This window comes from Triticum aestivum, chromosome 5D (assembly GCF_018294505.1).
Source record: "Triticum aestivum cultivar Chinese Spring chromosome 5D, IWGSC CS RefSeq v2.1, whole genome shotgun sequence".
In the NCBI taxonomy this organism is placed as follows: Eukaryota; Viridiplantae; Streptophyta; class Magnoliopsida; order Poales; family Poaceae; genus Triticum; species Triticum aestivum.
In genome coordinates, this window is record NC_057808.1 from 399,224,550 (window position 1) to 399,235,393 (window position 10,844).

At 45.0% G+C, this 10,844-nt stretch overlaps 1 protein-coding gene across 2 annotated transcripts; it reads right to left on the minus strand.

Moving 5' to 3' along the window:
* Positions 1 to 2,946: 2,946 nt before the first annotated feature.
* Positions 2,947 to 10,460, minus strand: LOC123122106 (uncharacterized). 2 transcript variants are annotated; one of them, XM_044542244.1, is made up of 15 exons: positions 9,778 to 10,460; positions 8,647 to 9,026; positions 7,568 to 7,764; positions 6,921 to 7,088; positions 6,412 to 6,723; positions 5,931 to 6,089; positions 5,701 to 5,853; positions 5,360 to 5,539; positions 5,133 to 5,270; positions 4,608 to 5,036; positions 4,348 to 4,491; positions 4,144 to 4,245; positions 3,563 to 3,695; positions 3,339 to 3,479; positions 2,947 to 3,176 (listed from the first exon to the last, which is right to left on the minus strand). In XM_044542244.1, the coding sequence occupies exons 1-13, from the start codon at positions 10,175 to 10,177 to the stop codon at positions 3,563 to 3,565; spliced, it is 2,895 nt and encodes a 964-aa protein (XP_044398179.1). In that variant the 5' UTR covers positions 10,178 to 10,460; the 3' UTR covers positions 2,947 to 3,176; positions 3,339 to 3,479. The 2 variants fall into 2 exon arrangements, with proteins under 2 accessions (XP_044398179.1, XP_044398177.1); XM_044542242.1 differs by having other exon boundaries at positions 2,947 to 3,259.
* Positions 10,461 to 10,844: the final 384 nt, after the last annotated feature.

Genomic DNA, 10,844 nt, shown 5'->3' on the forward strand with positions numbered 1-10,844 from the left:
GGTTGGCCAGACCACCTTTAGTCCCGGTTGGTCTGGCCAACCGCGACTAAAGGCCTTCGGGCCAGCCTGAGGACCTTTAGTCCCGGTTGGCCAGGCCAACCGGGACTAAAGCTCCTCCCATCCGCCAGCTGTCAACCGAGCGCGCTGGGCCCAGATAGTTGGTCGCGGGTCTCCTCCCGAACCGCGACTAAAGACCCCTTTGGTCGCGGTTCGATTATTTTGGGGACTAATGGGTATGGAAGCCTCTTTTTCTACTAGTGGATGCACGACAACCTGAAAAACATTAATAATGCATGAACAGTTAATTGACAGAGATAAAAGGCCAGCCCAAACCAGTGAAGCCCATCACAGAAAACAACAGACAAAGGACAACCGAGCCCACAAACAAGCCCAACAAGCAAACATCACAAACCAGCGGTCAGAAACTAAGATCAAACAGAATGATATGTACAAGATAACGTCATTCGACTGAGACATAGCGAAGTCTCAGTCGACTAAGACGGACCCTACACATAAACTGTGTGCAGGAGCCAGGCGTCAACGCGCGGGATGTACAAGCCGTGGCCTGCGGCAAGAGGTGAATATCCTCCTTCCCCTTGAACCCCGACATGCAGATGCCGCACTCCATCAAGTGCTTCTTCTCCTCCGTGGCCTCCGTGGATGCCGAGCCGCCGCGCGCCACGACGGCCATCGCCCCGGCGTCCTCGTATGTCAGCTTCGACATCACCACGAGCGCCCTCTTCTTGAGCCCCTGTTCTCCGCCGCCGTGTCAGAACGGAAGGAGACGTTGTTGGTGCCGCCGACGCAACACCAAGAGCGCGCAGATCCGGTTACGATGGGGAGGCCGACAACGCAGAGGAACGTGGCCAGGATGACCACGACATGAGAAGGCGCCAGGGAGCTATGCGGTACGGTACCGAACTGGCAAGGTAGATCAGCAAGAGGCGCGCCGACGCCATCAGTTCCCGGATCACGGCAGGGCGCAGTGTCAATGGCGGGCAAGAGGCTTGACAGAAGAGCACGGGCAGATAGAAGAGCACGGCAGATGGCGGAGGCGCCTGCTGTGGCCTGTGGGTGGCGAGCACGAGATAGAAGAAAAGCGATTATAGCTAGTGCCTGGCAGTGGCAGGTCGTCGAGCAACCGCGGGAGGAGCTGCGGTCCCTGCACGGCAGGGCTCATCCTATAGCAGTCGTGGTGCCGCTGGAGCGAGTTGCACCACGTAGTCTCACAGCCCGAGCAGCGAACACCACCTGCGAGACACTGACAGGGGACCCAACGCGGCGACGCTGGCCAGGGATGTCATATTCTTCGACTTTGACGAAAGGCACTTGAGGGTGCCTCTCGGACGTCAGTGGATTGAACGACCCGGCGCTGTGAGCGGCGACAACGTAGCAGCCGGCACCCTCCCGACTCCCGAGTGACCAACAACGGCAGCTTTTCTTTCATGGAGCGATAGGGAACTGGAGGGCCTCTGCGGCTTGGCGTGCATGAGGCCGCACGCGCGCGACTCATAGCCGGGTTGGATGGGCTCTAGGCGCCGGCATGTTAGGCAAGCTCGAGCCCAAGAACATGGATGGCTCAGCCTCGACATCCACACGGGACCTCCCAGTGCTTCTTGCAGTCCAGGCAACTCGTCGGCGAGAGCGGCATGAAGCCGGTGGCGCCCTCCATCTCCGGGCGGCAGCTATAGACAGACTCAGTCAGTCCCAGACTGGCAGGGGGTCGAGGGCGAAGTAGCTCCTACAGGCATCGCTCGCGTCGCTGCCATGCAAATGAGAACGGTGGCATGAAGATGGCCGGGGCGGCTAGGTGTAGGGATGTCGAGGACGTGGTTATGGGGGTGCAGCGAGGGACATGGAGGCTCAACGTATTTATATGTAGGCAATCACTCAAGAAAAAATCGAGAAAGCTCAGGGATGAACTGCATGCAAACATGTTCCTAAATATTTGTCTTTCTAGAGATTTCAACAAATGACTACATACAGAGCAAAATGAATGAATCTACACTCTAAAATATGTCTACATACATTTGTATGTTATAGTTCATTTGAAATGCCTAGAAAGACAAATATTTCGAAACGGAGGGAGTAGCAGTCACATCGTGTCAATCCCATGCATGTAAATCAGGAGGGCCCATCCAACACGCGTGCATGGAGTGTCAATTCGAGAAGGATCCACACAACCCACGCGAACCAGCACATGGCATCCAAGACCACGCGGCTACAGAACGGCAAGAAATCAGCCATCGTACAACGGGACAAATCTATGTAGGCAAATCAAGTACGGAGCCATGCAGCCCACATGTAGCGGCCGTAGCACAAATCCTTCCAAATAGCTAGGGGACAAAACTGCACAACCCAAACAAACACAAGGCCAGCCCACATGCGGAACAAAAAGAATGTCCTCAAATTAGAATCCAAATTGCTAGGTTCACACGCGAAGGCAGATAACAAGTTAAGAAAATTTTCACCGAATGCCTACAGTCACTAGAGAAATGTACACCCTGGGAGCCCCCAAAAATACACGTGTCCATGCCCTACTTATTCTCACGTTGCTATCCACCAAGTGGTGAAACCTGGGAGCGTAAACTTCCCGAGATATAGTGGTTTTGGTATAGGGTGTATGGTCATTTGTTCAATTCTTGAGATTTTATATTTGTATATGGGAAGCTCATCAGTTCCTTTTAAATATTGATATGTTCTTTCACTGAACTGCAATGGTTGTCAGCTATTAGTTCATGAACTCAGGTCAGATTTTTGACAATCATGGGTGTAGAAAACAAACCAAGTGACCAAATATTAGGCGAGGACTGGATAAATTGGCAGTGATCCAAACAGGTGCCAGGCTGTCAAAAATTGGTAAGGAAAGCAAACAAGCCCTCGGATCTCCGCCCTTGGTGCTTTTATAGGGCTACAACTACTCCCTATGTTTCAAAACAAGTGTCGTGGTCTTGGTTCAAATTTTAGATATAAGGTTCCAACATGGTAGCTCATTATAATGATCTGAACAGGTTTTGTACAATTTTACAAATCAACAGCCTTTGTTTAAATTCAACCAATGAGATGTGGCAGCTTAAAAGTACAAAACAATGAACTCCACACTTGAATTACTTGACAGAAACCTTCTACTAAGGGGCCTGCTATGCTATGGAGCTGTTGAGATGCTCAATCAGAACCTGAAAATGAACACAAACTAGTGTATCAGAGGCAAGCCAGCCAGGTTGATGCGCCTTCAGCTGACTGGGTGCCCAAACCCTCCCTAGACACAAGCAAAATGACCAGATGAGAACGTTTATCCTCTCTTAAGACTGTAAAATCATGCTTGATGTGTTTACTACCTTTGCCCCTCTGTCCTCTTGCTTCTCTAGCTTCAGAAAGTTGGAGCGGTCAATGATCGTCATCTGCAGTCACAAACTGTTCCGCATAGGAAAACCCCTCTTTATACAAGAGAAGAAACCAAACTGTTCAATGATTGTCATCTGCAGTCACAAAAGCATTCACCATAAACGAATATGTCAGTGCCATATAGCAATAACATACAAAAAATATATAGAGTTTGTACCTAATCGACAACTTGAGTATTTGGTGTGCTGCCATTCTCAACAGAAGTTGGATCCAGTCGAGCCGAAATGGCCACCTGTAGGTTTTCACCCGAGGGCCCGCCTGATTGCACGGCATTATTTATCGGCATGACACTGCAATTGAAAAAAATGGAAACTAAATTTACAGATGCAAGCTTGGCAGGCTGGGCCGACTCAACAATCCATCTAGTTAATTTGTTTTTATCACTAAAAGGGGAGCTATGTGCATGATGTGAACTATCAATTAAGTAAAAGTGTGCCATTAATTTAATGATTGAAATGAGTCATAGGTCTTCATCCAGAACTAAATTAGAGGATCCCCCCGCGTAAGACATGACCTGCTAATGATAAACATGTTTTTATTTCTTTACAGAGGGAGTACTTAAAATAGGTACTCCCTCCGTCCCAAAATAAGTGTCACTGATTTAGTACAACTTTGTACTAAATTTGTAGTAAACCAGCAACACTTATTTTGAGTCATAGGGCTTCATCCAGAAGTAAATTACGGGATTTTTTTTCGTAAAACATGACCAATATTCTGCTGTAACTCGAATTTAAGTACCTATTGTTCTTGCTGGTTCCATTTCCACGGGCAAAGGAAATGCAATCAGCAAGCCGTGAATATTCATCGACGGTCCCTTCTGCCATGTTTATCAGCTTGGGTCTGTAAACAAGGAATCAAGAAACTTAGATAACATACATCACCTCATTGGCATTTGGCACAAATACACCCACGTAAAGAAATAAGAATTGGAGAATGAGCTACCTTGGAGTAGACTTCCGCTTCATCTTATTCGTATTTCCAGTATGAATGCCTCTTTCTGCAGCAGCTTCAGAGGGCACACTTGGAAGGTCCATCTCACAAGTGTTCACCTCACCATCTGTTTTTGAATTGCCTTTGGCTGATTTCCTGTACAAAAGAAGTAAAGGACTCTTGATGTCACTGAAAATCTACGAGGAAGCAGATATAGATGATGTCAGACACTATTGAGTAATTTATTTATTTTGCCATGATCCATGTTATACCTTGATACTCTCTTCCTTTTCGTTGTGTTGCCTTGGTTGTCAATAGAGACTGAACCCCTCATCCTGTTTTTGACTGCTCTCCCATCACCAACAGAGATAGAGCCCCTCATTTTCTTTTTGACAGCTCCCTCGTTGCCGACAGACACAGAGCCCCTTGTTCTCTTTTTAGCTGTGCCTTCTTTACCGACAGACGTAGGGTCCCTCTTTTGATTAGTAGGTGCCTCATTATCGAAACTGATAGGGCCCCCAAGTATATCTAGGGTGAGCTCTTTATCAACAGAGATTGATCCCCTCATTCCTGGTTGCACAACCACATCGCCATCAGTGGTAACTTTCCTCTTCCTAGCTTTGCTGTGGTGGAACCTAGAGGAATTGTTGACACCATCAGACACAGTTATATCCTCTCCAGTTTGGTTTTCAGCTCCAATTCTGTAAAAGCAAGTATGAAACAAACATGTGAGCACTGAGCAGGCATAAGGGAGTGAAATTCAACAGTCAAGCATATGTAAATGTTATAAGCCATACCCAGATAATTTTTTCCTTGGTTTTCTCTTGGTGGTGTTTACAGCGGCAGCATCAGCAGAAGACTTTGATGGATCGTTAGGTGGCACGTTATCCACACTTGATTTTCTCGACCGTTTTCGAGGTTTCTTGACTTGATCACTAAAAAACAGGGGCTGGTGAGGAAGAGAACATAGCTAAAACTACCTTCTTTTTATTGTTTGAAAGCATAACAATTGAAAGTACTGTACCTCACAGTGTTCTCATCACCCTTGTCAACTTTCGAGTACACAAGTGATGGAAAGTCACTGGGGCAAATTGCAGGTCGCTCTGTTTCTCTATCAACAAAGTTGGTCTGGAAAATAGATTTCTTTACTTGATTGGCTGCTATCATTAAAGGCAATTCATCTTGACACAGTCTTTTCCATCGCCTGCAGTTACAAATGGAATAACTATTAGCAGCAAAGTTTGTGCTTGCTTCGGTTGGTGGGGCAGCTCCTCCATCATGAAGTGCATTACTAATTTGAAGTTTCAAGCAACACATCAGAATTACATCATGTAAAATCTGAAAGAGAATAGGTTTATGGTTTACCTCAAGCACATATTATCAGTACGGTGAGGAATCATAGCCCCAGCAATCTTGGACCAGCAGGGACCAACCTCATGGACGGAAGCCAATAACTTCGAATCCTCTTCAGGGCGCCATTCCCCATGCTCTATATCCGGATCAAGAACATTACGCCACCTGTTTAATGAGGATAAAAAATAGCATCACCATCAAACCATAAGCTTTGAACTGACATGGTAAAACTACTACATTACCTCTCGCTGCATTGACTTTGTGTGCGGCCAGGAACAAACTGAGCAATCTTATTCCAGCTGCCAGACCTAAAAAGCTTGACAGATACCATGAGGCGCTTGTCCTCGTCCTCAGACCATCTCCCCACCCTTTTCCTTTCAGGGATTAGAGTTTTCCTGTACCTAGTAAAGTTCGACACAATGTATGTCAAATATACCCCAACCAAGGAAAGTAAGAGATTATCCACATAAAACTAGCGAGGACAAAGATTAAATACCATTAAAAAAGATAACCACAATAAAGAGTGATAACAAATGTGCCATAAAAGAAAGTGCAATCACATAGGTTTGATAATTTATCCATGTAAAATTAGTGAGGAAAAATATTAAATACCATTAGAAAAGGTAACCACGATAAAGAGTGATAAAGTATGTGCTGTGATAGAAAGCGCAAATGCATAGGTTTGATAGTAGGAGGTCTGAAAGACAAGTCAAAGAACAGTACCTGTTAGAGCACTGGTTGCCAATGCGACCAACCAGATTAGCTGATACAAGTTGCCAGTTACAACCAAAAGTTTGGACGGCAGCTAAAAGTTGAAGATCTTCCTCTTTTGTCCAGGTCCTCTTCAATATGTGGGGATTAAGACTTCGTTGATAACGGGCAAGGCACTGGAAAGGTGTTCTCTGTGTACCCAACGCAACCGCAATATTAATCCAGTTATGCATTCCTTTTTCTTGGACAGTTAGTATAAGTCTTTTCTCCTCACATGCAGTCCAGGCTTTGTGATTAATCAGTGGGTCGTCATGGTTTAGCCACCTAGAGAATAAAATTACAATTTCTTGAATTAGGACTGGCCAATTGAAAACACAGATACAGACACATACTGCAGAAACGTAAAATAACAATATCAGGAGAGATGGCAAAGTAAGATCTAATGAAACTTCTGCGCGATAAGAGAAATGAACATTGCTCCGTGCGCTAGAAGTGAAAAATATCTTTTAGAGGAAAAGTACCTTGATTCGCATTCAGCACCGGATCGACCAGGCAGGTACATAGCAGCAACATAGTCCCAGTTTACTAATGGCAAGACTGACCGGAGAATCTCAGGAGTCGCCTCAAAATTACCCACAGTGTTTGTCAGTGCATAAGCCATATCGACAGCACTGAAGTCACCACTGGAACTGCAGAACGAAAACAATTAACAGAATAAGATTTTATGTCAATTCTTCTAGCAGAACACCAAGTAAAATTACATTAAAACTCATAAGTTTGGCATCAAACCTACATCTCAATTTGTGGAAAACAAATACCCCAGTAGCACAATTACAGAGGTTAAAGAATGTCAATTCATAATTTATAGATAGTTCAGTCAGAAACCCATCGAATTCATATTGATAAACCCATTAAAGAAAAATGGAAAATAGTACTGTCATTAATAAACAGACTGCATAATTGAGAAACACGAGAACTACAAACTTACACAAAACTTTTAATGCTCTTGAAGCTTAAAAAGGGGTACTCTTCAAGTATTAGCAAAGAATAATTGATGAAAACTATGACAATTGGTTGTTCAATGTGATTAAATCATGATTTAAAATCCACGACTGAAATAGAAGATGAAAATGCTACATTAGTGAAAGAGTCGAATAATTCGACAAACCTTCCATTCTTCATTGAGTCCTTAATTAACGCTTCCTGATACTGCTGCTTTATTCCTTTAGCAAGCCTGTCTTTCTCTATATCTGACCATGGATGCTTCTGAAGCGACACTGGGAATTGCTTCAGAACTGCTTTATACTTCTCAACATGAGGGTTCTCAGCTGGGCCGAGAAGTAATGCAGGCGTCTTATATTTATTCTGCAAGAAAAGAATACTCTTTTGTAAGTGCGATATTATCTTTTCCTAAAAATCTAGGTAGACAACCACTTGGCAATCATGTTCATGCACATGACAGAGCAATATGTGACTATTTCCATGGTCCGCAAGCTAGTAGGTTTTTGTGTACCATTCTCTCAGTTATGAAATGGAAAACAATGGTTCGGCCAACAGAGGAAGAATATGTGTGTGTACAATAGAAACAATACATTTAGAATTGATCTAATAAATAAAAATTGATTAAGTGTGTAGAATAGCAATTCAATATCCTAAAATAAAGAATAGCAATTCAATAGAATTCCACAAGATACATACATGTTCACAAGAAAAGGATCTGAACTGATTTAGCCAACAGACTCAACATAGCTGAAAATGCTGTCACAACATTATTGCAAATCAGCATCTAGCTTCTTATACAATAGAGACCTACCCTGCTAATCAGCATACGCGTCTCATTCATACAAAATTTGTTCAAGATGATTACCAGATCCAAATGGATGCTATTTCATATTTGAATTTCCACCAATCAAACAATCATATAATCTCAGGAAACATGGCCTGAGGAGAGCAATGAAAATAATATTGCATGTGACACATGAACCACCAGCCACCAACATATGTCGTTCCTACTTGCATTAGGATACGAAACCTATTCGCCTTTTCATATAGGAATTTACAACTATCTTATGTGGGAAACAGGCGGGGGTGTAGAAAAATCTCTTATGAAAGTTAATAACTATGTGCCGTTTTCAGAGAACAAATAGGAACATCAACAACACAAACTAAAAATGCTCTATATATCATAAGGTGATTATATATGTCATCTAGCATACAATACACAGCTGTAAATACTGACGTTATTACCTTTGCGGATTGTGCGCTTTGTTTTTGAGAGGAAATCAATCGAACACGAGGATCCACCTTCTGGCACAAAACTTTGCCAAATGATCTTCTGCAGCTGTACTGATAATCCATAAGACATTTGACACGATCCCTAAGATCCTTATTTACTTCAATCTTTGCTTCGATGTTAATCATCTTCCTTCTAATAAACTTCTGGCATGCTCTGTTCTTCTTGAGAGCATCCACTAACAACAGTGCAGCTTTTGGGAACCCAGTTTGAGTGTTTGCATTCATATTTTTCTTCTGTACATCCTCTTCACCAGGTTGATGTGCAATAAATTCATCATCCCCTCCTTTTGATGCCTCGTTTTTCATGTTCTCCAGTGGACCAGTGGAGGTACCTTCAGTAGGTAAAGAAAGATTAAGGGCTCCTTTATCTGTCTACATATATGCTTATTTACCTAATAATTCAAGAATCATGATAACACTGCATATGTTGAACTGTCGATTATATACTGGTACATGTGACTTCAAGATAACAGGGCTCTGCTTACATGTAATAACTCGTGAATCAGAAAATCAACCATATATTGCATCTAATTTGTCAGCATAGAGTTTGTAATGGTTTATTCTCATGCATTGCAATTCTGCTAACATGATAGCGCTACATATCGTGTTAGCTCGGCCCATAGTTTTAACATTCAAAGTTAACATCGTATATGAGTCACTACAAATGTAGCACGTTTTAGTTACTAGCCTTTAAAAGACATCATTACTACTCCCTCCATTCCTAAATATAAGTCTTTTTAGAGATTCTAATATGGACTACATACGGAGCAAAATGAGTGAATCTACACTCTTAAGTTACATCTATATTCATCCGTATGTAGTTCATATTCAAATCTCTAAAAAGACATATTTAGGAACGGAGGAAGTACATATAATTCAGAACAGTATAAAATCAGAAATGCTTTAAGAAAATAATGGCAATCCGATGGTTCTTTTATACGAAACGAAATGCACTGAATATTTCATGATTAAATGTGATCAAAATTCAGCCTGCAAGTTTCTCGTGGTAAAATTTTCAGAAATCTTTAGGATAGGGATTACCAGGCGCATCCAAATTGGAACCGGGGAGAACCGGAGACTCACCGGAGTGGTAGTGCGAGAAGCGACGCTGTATCGCGCGGAGCGTCTCGAGGTCGTCCTCCTCGTCATCCTCCGCGTCGGAAGGCGGCCAGGCGCAGATCGGGCGCGGCGAGGAGGGCGAGGCCTTGTTCAGGTGGAGGTTCTCGCGGATGCTGCGGACGAGGGCGAGGTCCTCGTCCTCGTCCTCCCCCTCCCCCTCGTCCGACGAGCCATCTGTTGCCTTGGCCGCCGCCGCCGCCGCTGTCGTCGTCGCGGCGGGGACGGTGAGGTAGGATGAGGCCTGCGCGACGGCGGCGTCCGGGTCGGCGCCGGCGATGATGCAGGAGCGGCGGACCAGGTCGAGGTCCTCCTGGAGGCCCTCGTCGAAATCGGGGTCCGAGTCGTCGTCGGAGTAGAAGTCCATGGATGCGGCAGCAGATGCGCCGGTTGTGGCGATGGGGTGCTAGGGTTTAGTGAGGGTCTTGCGGCGCCGGGAGGGCAGGGGACTGGAGGGGGCGGCGGCTGCCCGTGCCCGTGCCCGTGCTGGTGCTCGCTCCTTTCTTGGTCGGTCTCGAGCTCGCGTTTGGTGGTGATGCCGTCGCAAGGGGTTTGAATCCTCCGCGAGACAGGGGACAGGGGAGGGGAGGCGGAGGCACGCCAGAACCGCCTCCAGCAGACAAACAAATTTGAGCCCAATACCTACAAACTGGGCCCGTAGCTCCAACACAAAAAGAGAGCATCTCCACTCGTTCGCCCCAGGGACTTAAATAGCGCCGCTAGGGCACGCCGACCAAAAAATCGGTGGGGGGCTCGGATTCCCAGCCGCCCCCAAGGTTGCCCCCAGGCGTCGATTTCGTCCCACTTTCAGCGGTAACTGGCCCATTTTTGGCACACTTTCGCCGCAAATTGGATCAATTTTATTCGGCGTTCAACAGAAGCAATTTTTATCACATAGTTCATCACAGAAAATCAATACAAGTCAAATAGTTCAACAAATAAAAACTCATATTTTATCACACGTCGAGCTAGGCGTTGCCCTTGAGCCTCCATAGGTGCTCCACCAGATCGTGTTGCGGTTCTTGATGCACCTG

What these genes read in the sequence shown, in the direction of transcription:
- LOC123122106 (XM_044542244.1), bottom strand. Translation starts at nt 10,177, where the DNA reads ATGGACTTCTACTCCGACGACGACTCGGACCCCGATTTCGACGAGGGC. An exon ending in GGTGCTGAATGCGAATCAAG is followed by an intron (nt 6,724 to 6,920) that starts GTACTTTTCCTC and finishes TTTATTCTCTAG; the next exon opens with GTGGCTAAACCATGACGACC. An exon ending in ACTGATAATATGTGCTTGAG is followed by an intron (nt 5,540 to 5,700) that starts GTAAACCATAAA and finishes TTGTAACTGCAG; the next exon opens with GCGATGGAAAAGACTGTGTC.